This window comes from Acinonyx jubatus, chromosome B2 (assembly GCF_027475565.1).
Source record: "Acinonyx jubatus isolate Ajub_Pintada_27869175 chromosome B2, VMU_Ajub_asm_v1.0, whole genome shotgun sequence".
In the NCBI taxonomy this organism is placed as follows: Eukaryota; Metazoa; Chordata; class Mammalia; order Carnivora; family Felidae; genus Acinonyx; species Acinonyx jubatus.
In genome coordinates, this window is record NC_069385.1 from 9,343,824 (window position 1) to 9,364,927 (window position 21,104).

At 48.4% G+C, this 21,104-nt stretch overlaps 1 protein-coding gene across 3 annotated transcripts in view; it reads right to left on the reverse strand.

The window, feature by feature from the left end:
* Nucleotides 1-21,104, reverse strand: part of TMEM181 (transmembrane protein 181) — a 73,931-nt gene that overhangs the window by 48,895 nt on the left and 3,932 nt on the right. Inside the window, exon 1 of one of the 3 annotated variants that reach the window (XM_053222030.1) lies at nucleotides 3,406-3,582. The exons of 1 other annotated variant lie outside the window; for it this stretch is intronic. In XM_053222030.1, the coding sequence (XP_053078005.1) occupies nucleotides 3,406-3,413 (8 nt within the window). In that variant the 5' untranslated portion in view covers nucleotides 3,414-3,582. Of the gene's footprint in view, nucleotides 1-2,498; nucleotides 3,229-3,405; nucleotides 3,583-21,104 lie in introns of those variants that run through there. One more of the 3 variants, XM_053222031.1, reaches the window with a different exon arrangement.

Genomic DNA, 21,104 nt, shown 5'->3' on the forward strand with positions numbered 1-21,104 from the left:
TATGGCTACCTAGTCAAAAAAGCCATTATACCAACATTCAAGGCCCAACAACCTCAAAGCGTATTTTAATGAACAGTACGCTCATCGACACTCCTCAAGGAACCATGAATCCTCGTGTATCCTCGCCAGGCTGCAAGCCCAGTGACTCACACCCAGGAGCGTGTTAGGTAACTGAATAGCCTTCCCGGGGCAAAGACAACAAGGAAGCAGGCCACACGCTGGTCAGCGCAGGCAGTGCGCCAGCCAGGGGGCAGCACCCAAGCCTGGGCCCAGACAGCGCGTCCGGCGGTGAAGAACCCAGGATCTGAAGGCAGACCGCCCGGGCTAGAAGGCCTCTCCGCCACGACCCGCAGGGTGACCTGGGGCAAGCCACTCTCCTCGGCACCTCCAGTCCCCGAACTGTAAAATTCAGAAAATGGACATGCCCCACCGCCGAGGGGGGCCGGGGTAATTAAATGAGTCATTCGTTACACGAAAGCCCTCGTGAGCACTCGTTCATCACCAGCTGCTACTGAGAGATGTCACTAATGTGGGCTCTGGAGCCAACCACTCAGGCTTCAGCCTCAGCTCTGCGACATACTGTGACCTTGAGAACCTCGGACCGGACTTCTCTGCGCCTCAGTGTTGCCATCTGTAACAACGGGAATGGTCACAGGGCGAGTAGCTGTGAGGATGGCACGAAATGACACACAGAAGGGGCTCACAGCCGTATCTGGTACAGAGAAAACAGCGTTACTTTTTATTAGCTCCAGAGATCATTTGGGTTCAGGGGGGAAAACAAAAGATTCCTAAGAGGCACAATCCTAAAAAATTCTGTAGTTGCAAGACAAGGATACTGACACAGGCCTGCTGTCCCCTCGGGCACTGGGACACTCGGAAGGCCTGGGACACAGAAACCCCAACAAGGTCTGTGTTCATCTGTCTGAGCCACGCCTTCACTGCTGGCAGAGGAGGAGTCCACTTAATACATTTCCACTCTGAAATGCATACAGAATGAAACAGACATGTGAAACATACTCTCCAAAAACTGGTTGTAAGTATCAAACACCACACACACACACACACACAACAACAACAACAACAACAACCTATCTACGTCTGCAGGAAATGCTACTGCAAGAGCAAAGCAACACGCGAACCTGAGACACCTCAGCTATGTGTAGGGCTGTGACGGCTATGCTCAAACAGGAAGTCAGGGCAACAACTGTTTGAGACGCCCACGGTCCTTACCTCCTGAACCCTGGCACCTGTCACTTCCCAGGCATTTTCAGAAAAGGAAGGGAGTTTGCAGGAATTTTAAGCTTAAAGCTTTAAGGACGGGGAAACTATTTACCCTGACTGGTTTTGACAGCAATCTCTCCTGCCCTTTTAAGAGTAGGCAGGGAGCAGGGAGCTCACAGTCCTGCAGACCCTGCATTGGCCCCGGCCCCCCAAGCTGAGCTCCTCCACCATGCTGCTCTTTTCTCTTCCGTCCCCCCCGCCCCAATCCCCCCGCCCCGGCACTCTTTCTCCGGCTCCTCTTCCTGCTCCTGTCACTTCTCGCCACGGGGCTCTGTCACATCTGGCAACAAGAGCACTTTGACCTTCCCGGGGCCTGAAGCAGGACATGCTTCGGGCTTGTTTCCTCGTAAGATTCTGATGCGCACCAAAGACTTTTTCTGACTCCCACTGCTTTTATGTCCTCTTGAATGAGACGATGGTGGCTGGCTGACCTCCAGGTACCTCCAACATCCCCCAACCCCAGCCCCTTGCTCCACAGAGCCCGGCATGGCTTCTAGGAGAGCGTCGGGCCGCCGACCGCTCCGTGGCAGGAGACATACTCCGCTGAAATCCTTCGCTCACACTGTGGTTTGCGAGTCTCGCTTTAGTTAACAGCCCCCACTTGGTCTAGTTCCCTATCACATGACAGACAGCCCCCGACTTCCCCAGGAGACCCAGACTGCAGTCCTGGCCAACGCCCACACCGCTTCAAGCTCTCTGCTCCTCTGGTCCAAGTAAACGGGAGGACACCCCACACACCACCCAGGGCTGCTGTGCTGCGTGGACCCAAGGACGTTCGCTACGGAGGAGAACCTCCCAAACCATGCTGGTTGTCACTCTGCCGCAGGGTCACAGCTTTGCACGACCCCAGAAGGCATCTTCGCACGGCATCCCAAGTACACTATTCACACAGGTCACAAACGAACGGTGTCCCTGGAGTTGTGCGAAGGCACCACCGGTAACCCACCTCTGCCCGGGGTTTAGTTAAAAGAAAGACCTTTCAAACATCCATGTAGGGCTACCATTTTAGGCTGGCCCGGTTTCCTATGCCGTGCTAAAGTAATTAACCACAGTCAGAAACTTCGGAGGAGGTGGAGGAAAACCTTTCCCTCCATCACATAGGTCTGCATTCTGGCAACACCCTCCGATCTTCTCTATGTCCACAGTCAGAGGACTCGGCAGCGGTCCAATGCAAACCCTCCCAGCCCCTACGACCCCAAACACACAGAGAAACTCACACAGTCCTGTCTGAACGTTGCCTTCAACTGCCCAAGGGGCCCTCCCAACCTCCTGCCACAGACACTGCTCCACACAGCAGACAGACTCTGGGCACTCCTTCTCTGGGACTTCTGACTTTTTGCAACTCAAGCACAAAACTTGTTAGTTTTCTCTCCTCTTCCCGGATGTCCCCTGGGAGGTACCCAGGTGACTATGCTGCGTCAAAGGCAAGCTTTAGGGCTGGCGTCTGTGGGGCCCTGGACAGGTTTTTCCTCCTTAAAATCCCTGAACTTCACAGAGGTAATAAGGCCCAAAGTCAGCAGATTAAAACTCATAAAACTCGGTGTCCCGGAGATCTAAAAGGGCTGTGGCAGGCTCCCAACGTGCCACCATCATCAAAAAGCCACTGGAAAGCACCTCTCTTTAGTCTCAGCTGGGCTAGATCACAAAGAGCTGAGTGGGGTGCTCTGGGCGCTTTTAACAGAGACGTGACACATAGGGCCACTGTCGGGGCAGGGGGCCACCGCCCTTCCAGCGGGGAGGCTGGGCCCCGGGCTGCCCCAGGGAAGGCGGTGAGGGACTCCCGGGAGGACCGCTCCTTAGCCATCCAAACCTGGGGAGCACGGGTCTCCGGAGACAGCAGGGCCAGAGCTGGCCTCCGAGGGTCCTCCCGGGGCGTCTCTGGCCGAGACCCGTCCCGGAACGCGGCCCCCGTCCCCACCGCCTGCAGGCCGCCGGGAGGGGGGGGGGGCAGTGCGCCGAGCCGTCCCCGCGAAGCCCCCGGCGTCGCGCCCTCCCCCCGGGGCCCGGGCTCCACGTGGGCGGAGGGCCCGGCGTCAGGGCTCGCGGGACCCGGACGCGGGGCCCGGGCGCCCAAGGAGGGGAGACCCCGGGCCCTCGTCGCCCGCCCTGCCGACCGGCACTCACGGTTCCATCTCGGCGCCCCGGCCCTCGGCCCCGGCCCGCGCCCCGAGCCCGCCCGGCGCCGCACGGTAGCCGCGGCAGCCACAGCCACAGCCACAGCCGCAGCCGGAGGGACAGCGGCCCGGGAGCAGAGCAGCCGGCTCCGTGGAACTCGTCAGAGCGCGACGCGCCGCGGGGTCACGTGCGCGGAAGCGACCGCGCGGCGGCGGGAGGGGCGGGGGGCGGCGCGGCTGGGGCGAAGGTGGGGGGTAGGGGCGAAGGTGAGGGGGGGCGGGGGCGGGGGTGACAGTGGGGGCGGGGCCCGGGTGAAGGTGGGGTGCAGCCGGGAGCGGAGCAGGGACGGGAGAGGGGGCGCAGGATCCCGCCCAGACCCCCCCCCCACTGGCCCCATGGGAGGGGGTCCCGCGGCGCGCCCACCTCCCAAATTTCTGTAATCAAGAACAGAGGAGGGGCGCCTGGGTGGCCCAGTCGGTTAAGCTCCAACTCTAGGTGTCAGCTCAGGTCTTGACCTCACAGTGGGAAGATAGAGCCCTACATTGGGCTCGGTGCTGAGCATAAGCCTGCTTGGGTGTCTCTTTCTCGCTCTCTGCCCCTCCCTGCTTCTCTTTCTCTCTCTCTCAAAATAACTAAACTTAAAAGAGCCACAGTTTTGGATATTTCCAAGATTCTCTTTGGAACATTTGTCAGAATGTCCCCTTATTGCTACGGGCTTAAAGTCAATCTGAATGAGGAAAAGAAAAGACTCGAGGTTTCTTCCCTCCAACAAGTGTGGTGTTGGCAGGAAGAGACCAACACGGATAGGATTCCGTTCCTGCCCTCAGCAAACTTACAGGCAAAGTAAGTTACCAAAACTAAGTGTGAGGAGCACAGATTGCTACAGTGGCCCTGAGAAAGGGCACCGAACTCACCTGAGGCGGGGTTGACTGGGATAGGAAAGCAAGTGCTCCATGTTTGGGCTGATCTCAAGATGGGAGGGGCTTAAGAAGTTGGAGGGAAGAGAGGGCACCAGGCAAAGAAACAGACTGAACACCGACTAATAATGATAAATTCCATTACCACTCTGAATCCTAAACCACAACTTTTATAGAATGATAACAAAAGATTACCCCTCGAATTCTTTCCACAGACACTTGGAGGAAAAGGGGTCTTGATGACAAGACCAGGGAATATAAACACCAGTACCCGCGGGACAGGCAGGTAAGAGGCACGGGCCAGGTGGGTGCTGTGCACCTGAGCATGCATTGTCATGAGACTCTTCCATGACACCTTCCATTCATGTGACACCTTCCATTTCTAAGGTATTGGACACTAAAAAAATACTTTGAACTTCAAGAGGACTAAACAAAACATTTCCTGGCTGCTTTGCTCAGAGACAGCCAGTTTTCCCCTCCAACCTGAGGCAGGCTTGTCTGGTACAGAAATGCCTGCTCCAGAGACTGTGCTAGCTGCCTGGCCTCTCCTGAGACACCGCCACGGACCCCTTGCTGTTATCATACGGTCCCAGGTTTTAAAAAGAGTTGACATCCGGATGCCTGGATGTCTCAGTCAGTTAAGTGTCTGACTTTGGCTTAGGTCATGATCTCCCGCTTTGTGAATTCGAGCCCCGCATCGGGCTCTCTGCTGTCAGCACAGAGCCTGCTTGGGATCCTCTGTCTCCCTCTCCCTGCCCCTCCCCTGCTCACTCACAAGCTCTCTCTCTCAAGAATAAATAAACATTAAAAAAAAAAAAGAAAAAAAGAGTTGACATCTTTGACACCGAAACTCACTCCTGGTAACTTCTCCAACTTCTCCTCCCTTGGTCTGCTGTCCAACATCACCTAGATTCCCTCTTTTTCTCACGTATGTGTTCCAGCATTAACCAAGTGCTCAGTGTAACCAAGTGCTACACACTTCCCTCAGCCCTGGAAACACCACTCGAATACATGGACAATCCCTGTCCTCCTGGGACTTATCTTCTGGTGAAGGACACAGCCAGCAAACAAATACTAACCAAATAATGACATAATGACAACTGTGATGGAAAAGGAAATAGAAGGGTGCAGTGATAGTGTATATGATGAGGGGAAAGGTACCCATCATCTCCTGGGCTCCAAGAAAGCTTATCTAAGCCATCAAGCATCGCTCACAGGTGACTCTGTGTTCACCTCCAGTTCACCTCCAGGTCCCTTCTCTGAGCGTGCTTCTATTCAGCAAGTTTCCTCTCTAAGCTCAGAATGGAACACAATTCATATGAGGTCTGTGTCACCCTGATAATAAGTTGCTATTCTGGCAGCATTAGCCCATTCATCTCATTATTGAGTTCTTGTAACGCCTCCTGGGCTCTCCGCTCAGGGTCATGCTATCCTGTGAGAAGAACCAGTAATTACTGATCCCCTGCAAAGCCTAGGGCCTGAACCAAAGAATTCTCTTAACGACTTGATGAGTTATTCATGGTCACTATCCTCATTTCACAGATAGGAAACTGAGGCCTTAAAGAGATTGATTTTCTCAGGGACTATTGATCAGAACCTAGGACCACCTGACCCAGGCCCATGCTCTTCCAGTGTTGGTGTCCCAAGCATTGAAGAATGTGAGAGGGTCAGAGTGACTAGCACAGACCTGAAGCAAACAGCCTATTAGTATGTATCATCTCTCTAACCTCAGAGGCACTCAGCCCACATTTATCAACATTGTTCTTATTTTAAAAAGCCTTCTAAAGTCCATATACATGACGTGTCACAGCACTCCACAGTAGTCCCATTTAATTGGGGGATCGGACCCGTAGGTAAGTGAGTGCATCCCAGCTTTGTTTCAAAAAGAGTCAAAATAGGACGGAGCTTCCAAGGTGTGGCCATCACGGGGCCTCCTCCTGAGTGGCTCCTGGCCCCCCTGCTCCAAGTCTGCCTTTCACCCACCACCCACCCAGCTTCCCAGCCAAGGCTGAGCAGGAGCTCAAGTTCATTGCCATCAAGCCCGAAGGTGTGCAGCATGGCCTAGTGGGTGAGATCATCAAGCGCTTAAGGCCGAAGGGGTTCCGCCTCGTGGCCATGAAGCTCCTACAGGTGTCTGAGGACTCCTGAGGCAGCACTACATTGACCTGCAGGGCCTCCTGTTCCTCCCTGGGCAGGTGAAGTACATGAAGTCAGGCCGACTGGGGCCATGGTCTGGGAGGGCCAGAATTCGATGCTTGGGGAGGCCAACCAAGCAGATTCTAAGCCAGACACCATCCGTGGGGACTTCTGCCTTCAAGTTGGCAGGAATGCCATTCATGGCGGTGATTCAGTAAAAAGTGCAGAGAGGGGTGTCTGGGTGGCTCAGTTGGTTTGTGGGGCGGAACCCTGCTTCTGGCTCTGCACTGACAGCCAGAGCCTGCTTGGGATTCTCTCTATCCCTCTCTCTCTGCCCCTCTGCTGCTTGTGCACATGCGCTCTCTCCCAAAATAAATATTTTTTTTAAGTGAGGAGAAAGAAATCAGCCTATGGTTTAAGCCTAAAGAATTGGTTGACTACAAGTCTTGTGCTTTTGACTAGATCTGTGAATAAAAAAGGTGGACAAAGCATCAGTCCCCTTTGGCACCATGTGATGTGGCCCTGGACACAACTCTTCATTCCACTGACTTGGAAGTAATAGAATCAATCTTTCTTTTCTAAAACATATTTACCAATTAAGGCTTTGGAAACTGGAAAAAAAGAAAAAAACAAGAACAAAAAGGATCAAAATGTCAGAAATTAGATTTGTCTGATACCACGTATTCTTAGAAAAACCCCTACTCATACCTAATGTCCATATTCATTTTCTAAGGGCCAAAAAGCCATCCTTTAAAGTCATTTCCTCTAGAATTGGGCCAAAGTCAAGTCCACCAGTCTGAAGTTTGCTGACTCCCACTCACTGCTATTTTTCAAGGCTAATGGCAACAACTCAAGGGGCTCATCTGCAAATACTCTTGATACCCTAGGAAATTCATGGTCTACTGTCAAATTTACTTCCTAATTTAACAACAATTGTCTAACATTTTGTAGATACACTGCAGTGATCTCCTTACCTATCTTATTAATAATAATAACGGGGCACCTGGGTGGCTCATCAGTTAAGCCTCCCAACTCCTGATTTCGGGTCAGGTCATGATCTCACCATCATGAGATGAAGCCCCTTGTAGGGCTCCATGTTGGGATTCTCTGTCCCTCTCCCTCTGCCCCTTCCCCTCGAATGCTTCTCCCACCTCCTCTCTCTCAAAATCATCATCATCATCATCATCATCATCATCATCATCATCAGTAATGGCTAACATCAAGTACTCATGCTCTAGTGGGGCCCTGAGTTAAATAGGAAGGAAACAGAAATGGCTGATTCCAATTCTCTCCAACCCATTGTGTTAGTTGCTTGGGCCACTGTAACAAAATACGAATGGCTCACACAGATACTGAGTGGCTTACACAGTTAAGTTTTTCCTCACAGTTCTAGAGGCTACAAGTCCAAGATCAAGGCTCTGATTGATTGAGTTTCTGGTGAGGACTCTCTTCCTGGCTTGGAGACACCACCACATGGCCTTTCCTTAAAGCGTGTGTGAGAGGATAGAGAGACAGCAGGAGCTGTCTGGTAGCTCTTCTGATAAGGATGCCTAATTACTTCCTTACTCCAAGTTCAGCTATTGTGGGGGGTTAGGTCTTCAACATATGAACAGGAGCTGGCTGGGGGCAGGCGGAGGGTGACACACATGCATTCAGTCCCTAACACCCCTAAATGGAAGACTTCCTAAAAAGAGAAACTGACCTACATGTTCAAGGCAGAGAATATAGATGAATTCAGTACCAATGACTCTAATTGCCTATTTTTTGTTCCAAGGCAGGAAAATCTCACAGTCTTGACTTTCCCCTGAGCCTGGTTATAGTTGATGCCAGCTGACATTAGCGACCTCTTTGGCCCGGGTTTCAACAACTCCTGGATGCCCATCACCAGCTGACTCATCCCCTCTGCAGTAAGCAGAGCAGAACTAAGGTATTTCCACCAGGGCTCAGTTCTCTCGCCATGCTGCCTTCCCCACAACCTCCCCCAGTCATTTGCAGGAGGGCTTATGCCTTCTGGCCTACTTGTTGCACCAAACATGGGAGCTTACTTTTCATGGTCTTCTTGACTCCTGAGAACTGGTCAGGAGAAGCAAGGTCTAACCTCTTGCTGGTTCCAAACCTTATCTTTTTATCAGGTTTAGTAATTCCAGAGCACAGACATTCAGCTTGGGGTTATTGACAATATAAGACTTGTTTTTGCTTTCTTATCATTGTACTCGTTCACATTATTTATTGCTGCATGACAAACTACCCCAACATATAGTAGCTATATTACTTATCTGTTGCTACAGAACAAATTACCTCAGAACTTTGGGCCCTAAAACAACATGTATTATCTTGTGGTTTCTGTGGGCCAGGAATGTGGGCTCAATTTACTGGGTCCCTTTGCTCAGGCTCTGGTTCAGGCTGTAGGCACTGTGTCATCTGGAACTGAAGTTATCCTCAAGCCTAGACTGGGGAAGGGTCCACCTCAAAGCTCATGCTTGTGGTTGTTGGCAGGATCTAGTGCCTCATGGGCTGTTGGTTGGGGGCCATTCTCAGTTCCTTACCCCTTGATACTTTCTACAGGGAAGCTTCTGACAAGGCAGCTTTGCTTCATCTGAGGGAGTCAGTGAGAAGAACTAGATAGTGAGGGTAAGACACAAGTCACCTAATCTCACCGGTGACATCCCAATGTTTTTACTCTATTCTTTAGAAGCAAATTACAAGTCCATCCAACTCTCAAGAGGTGGGGATCATGCATGAAAGGGTGTGAATATCTTGAGGTGGGGGGGTCACTGGAAACCATTTTAGATGGCATCTACTACGGTGGCTTAAGACAATAGTTTACTATCTCTCGTGGTCTTGTGTGTTGACAAGCTCAGCTGAGTGGTTTTTGCTGGGGGTCTCCCTTGTGAATACAGTCTGATGACATCGGGGCCGCAGTCATCTGAAGGCTTGACTGTGTTGGACATCCAAAATGCATCCTCTCACATGTCTGGTACCTGAGCTTGGATGGCTGGAAAGCAGGGGGCCAGCCAGGCAGTCTTTCCCATGTGGCTTCTTCCACACGGTTAGCTTGGGCTTCCTCATAGATCTCCAGGAAGTTTGACTTCAAACTTGTGGCTGGTTTCCACATGGAAACTTTTGCCTCAGATTCTGTTTTTGAGGGAAGCAAGCCGAGATCTTGTTAAACGTGAAGACAGTTTTGCCCAGGAAATTGGACTTCAAACTTGTGGCTGGTTTCCCCTCGAATGGTGGCTCCGAGACACCAAAGAAGAAGCTGCAGAGCTTCCTACGACCTGGCCTCAGACATCATTCAGCATCACTACCACCATATTCTGTGGGTAAAAAGCCAGTCAGAGCCAGCCCAGATCCACAGGGAAGAGACAACAGAAAAGCATGAACCCTGGGAGGAGTGGTTCTCTCGGGTACCATCTTGGGAGACTGGTTTCCATAGTCTTGCTACATAATGTTTGCTTCCTCTGTTCTCATCTCCAAAGGTAAGATAACTGCACGGAACTCCCAGAATCACTATAAAGTTGACTACTATGCTAAGGAGTTTACACAAATGATCTCATTCTGTCCTCTTAGCACTTTGAAACAAATGCCCTCTTTTTTCCTTGGTACCCATTGGTTTCTGGTACTTGCAATAATGAAGCATAGTGAGTAGAAGCAGGGCCCAACCCTGGCTCTCACACACTCTCATGGGGCACAGCCCTTGCTCACGGGCCCCACTGCTTCGACTCATCAGGAATTAGTGTCCAGCATACTGATACCTTCACCTTCTCTGCCTGTGGTAATTTAGGATTTTTTAAGTATCACTCTCAATTTATTTGACTGAAACATAGCTTTTATTTTGTTCTTTGCATTTGGGGAACACTGCATGAACCAGACTAACGCCATCTTGAACAAATCCGCCATGATGACTGGTCTGTGACCTGAAACGTTGAGCACAGCACCCCCTCCATCTCTTTCTTTTTGCTTAATCACACCCTTAACTACACCCCATGCGGTAATGTCCTCAATCTGGCCTGTGGCCATGACACACACCTGCTCTCAAGCTTTGTCCTCCTGGCTGGTCCCCCACATGTACTGTCAGCCTCTGGGGTTACAGAAGCAGGTCTTCAGGAGGTGGGGCTGTAGAGATCTCCTGTCTTATGATGCTCAAGATATGCTTCTGTCCATAAGACCCCTTAATAAACCACTTCTCCTCAAGAGGGACTTGTCGGCCTTTTCCTTCAGCCTTTGGAGGTTGTTTTGCATACACTTCACTTTCACCAAACAAGTACCATTCCACTACCATCACCTGCGACTTCCCTGTGCCGCCCTTGACTTCTCATTTCTCCAGGGCCTGGCACAAAGCCCGGTATGGAAAGACACACAGCATGCGTACTGAACGAAGGACAGCTGGATTTGCCAGATGACTGGCAATATACTGGCGTGTCTTCTCACGGTTTCGAGGATGGGGCGGAGGGCACTTTCCCACGAAAGGAAAGGGCGGGGGCTGTGGGAGCAGCAAGCGTGTCATTCAGAGGTGGGAAGCTGAGTGTGCTCCCCCGTCTGTGAGGACACCTTGCTGGTCCCGGTTTTCCTGAGACTTTCCTAGTTTTAGTACTGAAAGCCTGATTCCCGGCGTCCTGCAGCCCCAGGCAAACCAGGACAGCTGGCCACGCTCCTCCCGGCCTGTATTTCTTCTATGGGTCACTGGGCAAAACTGTCTTCACGTTTAACAAGATCTCGGCTTGCTTCCCTCGAAAACAGAATCTGAGGCAAAAGTTTCCATATTAACATTATGGGAAGCAGGTGCTACCCCAGGGAAGCATGGAGAGAGAATGGAGGCAGGGGCTCAGGAGAGTAAATTCAAGGGAGTGCAAGCTGTCCGGGCTTCACTACCAACATCTCTGGTTGCTTGATCTTGCAGAAAGATTGCCAGAAACTACCATGTCTGGAAACAGTCCATTGGTTCTGTCCTGCCATCTGGCTTCCGCGGTCCGGAGTCTGACCAACACATCTAGGTTGTATCCCGGGACCCTGCAAGCAGGCACTGGGGAGTCAGGGCCTATGGGCACCAGTCCAGCCGATGAGGGGTGAACGAGCCTCCCCCCAGTGGGGCAGAGGTGGCAGAGGCCAGGAACTATGTGGACCTTTATCAGGACGACTCAGGTACAGAAGCAAGCATGGCCATGGTGGGGAGGGATGGGAGGTTGGGGGCAGGGCCCAGGGGGCTCTGGGGACTTGTCCACTTGATTCAGCACAAAGAGGTGGAGAAGGTTTGAAGTCATTGTTGCAAAGACTGGGCAAATGAGCGTCCTGGGGAAATCTAACAGGATTCTGGGGCTTCCTGGAGGCCCCAGCTGACGTCTTTGATCTCATATTAATGATGACTTCTAAAAAAATGTGACTCCTACTAATGCCTGCCTGGTGGTGATTTCTTCCTGCAAAAGAGCAGCTTAAGCACAGAGAAGAGAGTATGGGTATTGGTCAAAGACTGGGAGCTCCCAGGCAGGCAGGACAAAAGGGCAGAGGAACAAATTAGTTTAGAACAATGGGACTCAAAATGTATTGAAGTCAAAATCACTTGAGAGCTTTAAAAAGGCCCAATACCCAGGCTGAACCCCAAACCAATCCAATCAGAATCTGAAGTAGAGCTTAGGCATCATCATTATTAAGGCTTTCTAAAGGCTTCCAGTGGGCAGTAAATTTGGTAAGTGGTGGTTTGGGGCACTGGTAAGAGATCAGAATGACAAACCCATGAAATCAATGCAGAATCGCTTCCAGCTCCTTCCTGGGGTCCAGCTGCATTTTTGCCCTTTGATTCTGTAAATTATCTCTGTGTCTTTGTAATAAATTCCTTCTTTTGGGCTGAAATTAATACTTGCAATCAATAGTCTTAAATGCTGTTGTACCATATCTCTATAAAGTGACAGTTAATGCCTGGAAGTGTCCCTGACATTGCGCTCGACAGTGAGAACTACAGCAAAGTCATCATTACTATTGCAACCCGAAGGGACGGTGTTTGATTTTGCATTTTTGCCCTGCAAGCAGCTGAGGAGAACAGCCATAAGAAGAATGCCAGGTCTGGAACTTCTCAATCATTCACCACCGAGCCGTCCGTGTGCTTCCCCTTTCCGAACTGACTTTTAAGTTATCTTTGTTGGCCTGAATCAAAATTGAGGGCTCTCTTCACCGAGCCCATGGGGTTGCATGTCAGAAATGCTGGACAGGTAAACTGAGGAAACTGGTAATAGTCCTCACATAGAAACATAACCCTTCTTCAAGTCCTCATGGGGCTTGGGGATTGGAAATCAACACGATTTGTTAAGAGCACTGCCCTACAAATAACCGCACCCGAAGGGCACTTTCCGAGCCATGTGGGTGTATTCAAAAGAATTGAAAGAATACAGCTGTCCCCAGGTTATGGTATTTTTTCCAAGTTCGGTTTGCTTCCCTCATTCCCTAGGAGACAAAGGAGGTAGGACAGCATTCCCCCCCTGCTAATGCTCCCCCCACTTCTGTGTGCAGCACCCCCAGGGCCCTGGCTCATCACATGGCCTGCCTCTACCTTCAGAGCTCTGCTTCCAGAAGGGGACCAGCCGGCCACTGGAGCAAGCCACTTCCTGCACAGCAAACCAAGCTGCTCAAATTAGATCCACAATTTACCATAAATTGCCAAGTTAGCGTAAATGTTGAGTTGGCCAGTTCCAGGTACGAGAAGTGGCCGTCCAGCTGCAGGTCCAAGGGCCCTTAGGCCACAGAAAGGCCACCAGGCTACTTTGGCCTTGAACATACAGAAGAAAGGTCTTTATCCTGACTTGCAGGATGCAGACTAAAGGGCACAAAACTCAAGAACTTACAGGGTCAGGGAGGAAGGCAGGAGCCCTGGTATAGAAACGTCCAAAATGGGCAGGGCAATGCCCTGCAACCTGGGCTGAATGAGGGGTAGGGGTGGGGCAACCTTCAGAGAGTGGCCTCTTGTGGGGAACAGTGTGGGCGCCCACCCACCCCGGGTAATGCCTGCAGAGGGGTCAAAAGCAGTGGCTTTTGAAAATCTTGCCCCCTGGCACATTTCGTTCCTTTTTTTTAAAAAAAAAAATGTTTATTTAGTTTTGAGAGAGAGAAGGAGACACAGAATCCGAAGTAGGCTCCAGGGGCTCAAACCCACGAACCGAACCGTGAGCTCATGACCTGAGCGGAAGCCAGACACTTAGCAGACTGAGCCCCCGGCGCCCCCAGGCACATTTCCTTTTAGTGACTTATCAGAGCATCTGCGGGTTGAAATACATACTATTTATGCATTGCTTTCATTGCTTGTTCTGATTACCTTTATGGTAGCTGTTTTTGTTTTTTAAGTTACGGAAGCATGCAAGATAGTACCAAGGAATTTCATTTCGGGACAGGAAAGGCGGTGCCCCGCAAATAGTAGTTGCTTTAAAAAGAGCCTTGAGGCTTTCTTGCCTTGGGGGGGCTCGCCTCTGGGAACCACGGCCCCAAGGTAACCAGCCTGTCTTTATTCCGCAGGCAGGGCGGACAAGGGCTGAGGCAAGAAGAGAAAGCTGGACAAAGGAGGGAGAACCAACAATCCTGAGTGGAGAAGTTCAAGGGCGCACCTTCTGTCCCCTCTGCCCAGGACTCTGGTGTGCCACCCCACGTGCACACACGCGGCTCCAGGCGGTCGGTGCAGCCTCAGAGCCTCAGGCCCCACGTCCTCAGGCTGCAGCCGCAGCCGCACCTTTGGGTGACCAACCTTTGGACACTCCCGGGACTGAGGGCTTTCCCAGGACACTGGACATTCAGTGCTAAAGCCAGGACACTTTGGTCACCTTACCTCTGACCCAACAGCCCCCAGAAAACTGGTTTCCCACACACACATCACACCCATGCACACCACACACATACTACACACATGCCATATACACACACACACCATACACCACACACACACACACACACACACACACACACACACACACACCTTTCCCAACCTGAACTTCATAAAGTTCAGGCAGCTCAGCGTAATCATCTCTGCTGGGAAGGCCATTACCGGGTCACCCCCTTCAGGCCCACAACACCTCCCCCCTCACTCTGTGGTCTTGGGTTTAGAGCCAGGAGGGATCTGAGATCCTTCTGTGAGATGTGCAGACCTGATTTCCAGGATGGTAGCAACAGAGCCAAGTCAAGACGCAGCCCTCCTGGCTCATGTTCATCAGTCAACTGCTAGTTTAGAAAATATCCAGAGGGGAATCTAAGTCCACAGCCTGTATCCACACATGGGCTATCCTCTTCAAGGAGAGCCTGTTATGGGTGGAACTATGTCCCCTAGTTGTCGAAGTCCTGATGCCCAGTGCCTGTGAATGGGGCCTTATTCAGAAATAAGAGTCCTGATGCACCACGACTGGTGTCCTCATGGGGGAAATCTGGATGCAGAGGCAGACAATGTGAAGACACTGGGAAAAGACTGAAGGCCATGTACCAGCCAAGGAACAGCCTCGGAAGGAACCACCCTGCGGGCACCCTGAGCTCAGAACTCTGGCTTCCAGAACTGGGAGACAATAGACATCTGCCACATAAGCCACTCGGTTTGTGGCACTGTGTCACCGCAGTTCTAGGAAGCTAATCCAGGGTCCCGGCTTTCATATTTCGAGCTTTGGAGGCCTGTTCTCATCTGGAAAATGATGGTCTTCTACTGTAAGAGTGGAGTCCTTGCTGTAGCTGAATGCTAACCAGCCCCGGGGAACAGTTGGACTTCTTCCTGCTTTGCTGTCAAGGAAATGAATGTCTTCTTTATGAGTTTCCTCTCGGTTCAGAACAAGATGCAGCTAGCTTTAAAGAAAAGAGAAAGGGGTGCCTGGGTGGCTCAGTCAGTTAAGCGTCTAACTGGCTCAGATCACAATCTTACGGTCCATGAGTTCGAGCCCTGCTTTGGGCTCTGTGCTGACATCTCAGAGCCTGGAGTCTGCTTTGGATTCTGTGTCTCCCTCTCTCTCTGCCCCTCTTATGCTCTGTCTTGCTCTCTCTCTCTCTCTCTCAAAAGTAAACATTAAAAAAAATAAAAAAAGAAAAGAGAAGAAAACAACTCTGCTGCATGGGCCAAGGCTCTGTTTACATGAAGGCACACATAAAAATAATTAACTTGGGTGAGCCACCAGGAAGAACCCTGCTGTCTGAACCACAGGTGCCATATAGACACCAGCAGCCAGTTAAGGTCATTCAGGACATCCCATAAGCACAGAGTTGTACAACCTGGAAACACCAAATGATAAATGAAAGAAAACATGAGATGGGCTGGTGGCATTACATATTAATTGATTTTTTAAATGTTAAAACAACCTTGCATTCGTACACCACTTGGTAATGGTGCATAATCCTTTTTTTGATAATCCCATTGCTGGACTCAGTTTGCTAGCTTTTTGTTTTGTTTGAAAATTGTTCTGTCTATATCCATGAGAGATTGTGGTTTTCTTGCGAGGTCTTTGGTTTGGTAACAGCATAACTGTGTCTCTTAGAATTTATCCACATCAATTATCTAATGGCATTCCCTTGTAATCTTTTATTTATTTTATTTCTGTAAGATTGAGAGCAATGTTCCCTCTTTCATTCCTGATTCTGGTAATTTGCATCTTCTTTTTTTTCTTGGTTGGTCTAGCTATAGGTTTGTCAAGTAAATTGATCTTTTCAGAAAACCAACTTTTAGTTTTATTCATTTTCCCTATTGTTTCTCTATTTTTCTTTAATTAATCTTCAGCATACTCTTTACTATTGTTTTTCTTCTGCTTGCTTTGGGTTTTCTTTTCTTCCCCAATGTTTTAAGGTAGAAGGTTAAGTATTGATTTGAGCTCTTCCCTCTTGTTTAATATGTACATTTACAGCTATAAATTTCCCTCTAAGTACTGCTTTAGCTGTATCCCAGGTGTTCTGGTGAAGTGTGTCCTCACTCCATTCTTCTCAAAATATGAATTTCCTTTATGATTCATCTTTTGCCAATGGGTTATTTAGGAGTGTGTTGTTTAATTGCCACATTTGGAGATTTCCTAAATTCCTTCCTATAATTGATGTCTATTTTCACTCCATGGTTGTTGCAGAACTTCTTTTGTTTGATTTCAGTCCTTTTAAATTTATTACATCTTGTTTCACGGACTAATATATGATCTATCCCAGAGAATGCTCTGTGTACAGTTGAGAAGAATTTGTATTCTACTGTTGTTGGGCATAGTATTCTATGGATTCCTAGTAGGTCTAGTTGGTTTATGCTGTTGTTCAAGCCTTTTATCAACATCATCAATCTCTTGGTTAGTTTTTCCATCCATCATTGAAAGTGGGTATTGAAGACTCCGACTATTATTTTTGAATCTTCTACTTCTCCCTTCATTTCTGTTAGTTTTTGCTTCATGTATTTTAGGCTCTGTTGTTCATTGCATACAAGTTTATAGGGCTATGTCCTCCTAATGGTTTGACCCTTTTATCATTATAGAATATCCCTCTTTATCTCTCAGTAACATGTTTTATTTTAAAAGCTATTTTATCTGGTAGTGGTATAGTCACACCAGCTTTTCTAAGTTTGCTGTTTGCATGATCTATCTTTTTCCATCCTTTACTGTCAACTCATTTATATCTTAGAATCTAAAGTGTGTTTTCTGGGGGGTGCCTGGGTGGCTCAGTTGGTTAAGCATCTGACTCTTGGTTTTGGCTTGGGTCATGATCTCACAATTTGTGAGATCAAGCCCCACGTCTGTTAGCACAGAACTTGCTTGGGATTCTTTCTCTCCCTTTCTGCCTCTCTCTCTCTCTCTCTAAAAATAAATAAACATTAAAAAAATAAAGTGTGTTTTCGGTAGACAGGGTATAACTGGATCTTGCTTATTATCTCATTGACAACCTCTGCCTCTTGATAGATTGTTTTGTTTCTTCACATTTCATATTATAATTGATACAGCTGGAGTTATGTCTGCCATTTTATTTATCTTCTATATGTCTCATGTCTTTTTTGTTCCTCTAGTCCCCTTTACTGTTTTCTTTTGCATTATCTGAATATTTTCTACTGTAAATTTTAATATCTTTAATAATTTTTCACTATATTTTTAAAGTTATCTTCCTTGTGGTTACTCCAGAGCAACTACTGCCCAGCAAGCAATTCCCAATTGTACTGGGGGCTCATGTGGAACTCTTCAGTTCATAGCTTCCACCTATTAAAAACTGGGGCAAAATCTGCTTGCCTGTAATTTAGTGAAACTTCTTCCATTGTTTCATTCATTCATGCTTTTAATGTAGCAGGTATCACACACCTATTGTGTGATATACTTTGTTTTAGATGCTCATGACATAGAGACGGATTAGACACAGCCTTACCACAATAAAGAATGCTAGCAAACCGTGGCGGGGGGAGAATGGAAGAGGAGACTTCTGTGTACTGGTAATATTGCTCAGCAGAGGGAGGAAGGAGTCTCTGAGTCAGAGAACTCCCAAGGGCAGCAACAGTTTGGGGTCTTTTATAGCCACAGGGTTTGCCATATCTATAGCCAGCAGATGTTGAGTGCTGTTTCACAGGGATACAAAGCAGGAAGACTGCAAATAGCTAAACATATGCATATTGGGGCTATATGTAAAGCAATTAGATATGTAAGAATTTGAGTTAGGCACCAGTGGGAGTAAGTCAGGCATCTGCTATGAAATCAGTGAGGAAGGAAACAACATGGGAGCCAACATGCAGGGACCACCCTTAACTCAACTGCAGGACAATATGGTAGAGGAAGAAGGCAGGCCAACATTTGTTGAAGAAGACAGTGTGGTTGCACCCAAGGAGGCTGGGATGAAGGAAGTTTGGACTAAGCATTTGGGAAGGAGTCAGAGTTGAGGGAAAGACTGAGACATGAGAACAAGACAGAATAATTGATGGAGCAAGATCCCAGAGCATGGGAGCAGAAAGCAGTCAGGAGTCATGGGGGAGGGGTGCTGCCCTGGGAGGACTTGGGTAGGTCTGGGAGTTGCTGACCTGTCCTAGTGCCCACCACTGGCCCCTCATACACATGTTTGCTAGGTCCTTGGTCCAGGGCCCTTCTGAGGCCTATCTGTGTCTTGTCCCAAACAGAAAACCAGCCTTTCTCGCTAAGCCAGATTTGTACATAACTCTAAGTTCTCAAGCATACAAGTTTAATGAAATGATTTTTCTACCTTTCTAAAATTATGGTCTCATCAGAGATACTTACGTTTCCTCCCACCAAAAAAAAAAAAAAAAAAAGACAAAGAGAGAGGTCAGTACTCTAATTACAATGAATTGTCCCCAATAACTTGAAAAGAAGGACAAATGTTAGCCAGCTGAAACATTAACATGAAAATCATGTTAGGTGGGTCAGGTCTGATGGGTCATTAACATCAAAACCAGCACATATGTGCAGGTTTGCCTTAAATGGAAAAAATGGTCCTCAGACCTTTAAACCTACCTATAACCTGAACAGATGTATTAACCTAAAAAGGGAGTTAGGTCAGCCTAGAAGTGTGGAAAAAGCCAAGGTGATTGGTGACAGCGGCTGCTGTGCTTTGCGTGGGGGAGGAGCCTTAACTAATGATTTCCAGTATTGCTGTCCTGCTGGCAAGTCTGGCCCATTGAGACGGACGTACCAGGCACCCTCAGCTTAATGCTCTTAAACATTCTACTCACCCCTCTTGGGTTTTCCATCCTGGCTGAGATCCAGCCCAGGCCAATTAAATCAGAATTCTTGAGGGTACTACTGGGCATTTGTCCTTTTAATTTTTTTTAAAAATGTTTAGTGTTTATTTTTGAGAGAGAGACATCATGAGCAGGGAAAGGGCAGAGAGAGAGGGAGACACAGAATCTGAAGCAGGCTCCAGGCTCTGAGCTGTCAGCACAGAGCCTGACAAGGGGCTCAATCCCATGAACCATGAGATCATGACCTGAGCTGAAGTTGGACGCTTAACTGAACCACCCAGGCACCCCTGGGCATTTGTCTTTTCAAAAGCTCTCCCAAGTTATCCTGATGTGCAGCTAGCATTGGGAATTCCTGATCTAATAATCCCCTGGTTGTGATGCCATGACCACCATTATCTGTGTTCTCAGGGGTCTGCATAACCCAAGTAAATAGACTGGCATCCTGATTCTGTACATTAGCCCAGAGCTTAATGAGAATCCTTCTCTTGATGTGCTGGCTAAAGTAGGCCATCAAGACTAAAGGTTTCCCCTGGGCCCTGATGAATTCACCAAGGTGACGAAATGTTGCTTCTGAAAGCCTCTTGGGTAAGGACCACTGGCATCACTTTTCTGGCCAAGAAAATTCAAGCCCATCTTCGTTTTGCAGTAGTATTTTACAGAGGTAAAGTAATAACATGAGAAACACAGTATGGGTTAGCAAAATGACCAACCACAAAGTCTCCAAGAGCTGAGCTCCAGTGGAACATATTTACTGTCCTTCATTTTTCTTCAGCTCCTTACTATGTATTTCATGGACATGGGGGCCTGCCTGGTATCCATTCCTCACATCTTCTTCCTAAATGAGTTCCAACCGTGTTTTGCTCTCTACCTCTCCTCCCTTGAGGACACAAGCCTTAGGGAAATTAGCCCCACCCTCAGCTCCTGGGGTGCTCTGATTTGCCTCTATTTCCTTCCCAGGAGCTCAAGAAAGAGCAAGGGCCCTGATGTCACCAATGAGACACAGGAGTTGGTTTTCTTTTAAGCTTTCTATTGAAGCATAATACACAAACAGCAAAGTACACACTTTGTGTGTATAGCTTGGTAGATGTTCACAAACTGAATATGCCTGTGTAACCAGCACCCAGATCAAGATACAAAATATTACCAGTAGCCATAAAGCCCTTTCCTGCCCACTTCCACTCACTATTCTCTCATGGGTAACCACTACCTTGACTTCCAAGAGCATAGAGTCATTTTGCCTGTTTTATACTATATATAAGTAGAATCAAACAGTATATAGTATGTGTATATACTCTGAGCTTCTTTTGCTCATGTTATGTGTGTGTGAGACTCATTTTTGTTGTGTATAGTTGTAAGTTGTTTACTTTCATTGCTGTATAATATACCATTATGGAATAAGTCAAATTTATCCATTCTACTGTTGATGAGTATTAGGTTGGTTTCCAGTTAAAGAGTATTACAAATTGTGTGGCTATGAACATTTTAGTCCTTGTCTGTTGAGGACATGTATAAGCATTTCTGTAGGGTAAATACCTAAAAGGGATTGCTGGGCCAAAGGGGATGCATATGTTCAACTTTAGACAAACAGTCACATATGGGACTTGTCCAATTTATCTTCCCATCTGCAGTGTATGAAAGTTCTGTCCTGGTCAACACACGTCTGTCTTCTTCATTGTTACATTTTGGTGGGAGAATAGATGAGATTCAAGGAGTTTTGCTGCAGGCTTCAAGTTATCCCTTGTCTTTTAGAGGAAGCCAGCCCATTCTGCCCATGAATGTCAATAAGAAGCAATAGCTTACATGATTATTAGTGGCCAATGGAGGCCAAGTGCCATCAAGTTAAAAAGAAAGGACTTGATAACAGCATTAGGCTGCTGGATCTACAACTCAATTCATTGCCTCCCGCCTGCTTTGGTTTTTCTGTTGTCTGTATTGGAAAGCATCTTCAGTGTTATTTTCACAAAGCAGTTGAGCCTATGAAATCTTTGCTTTATTTTTCTTATGTGGAAATTTAT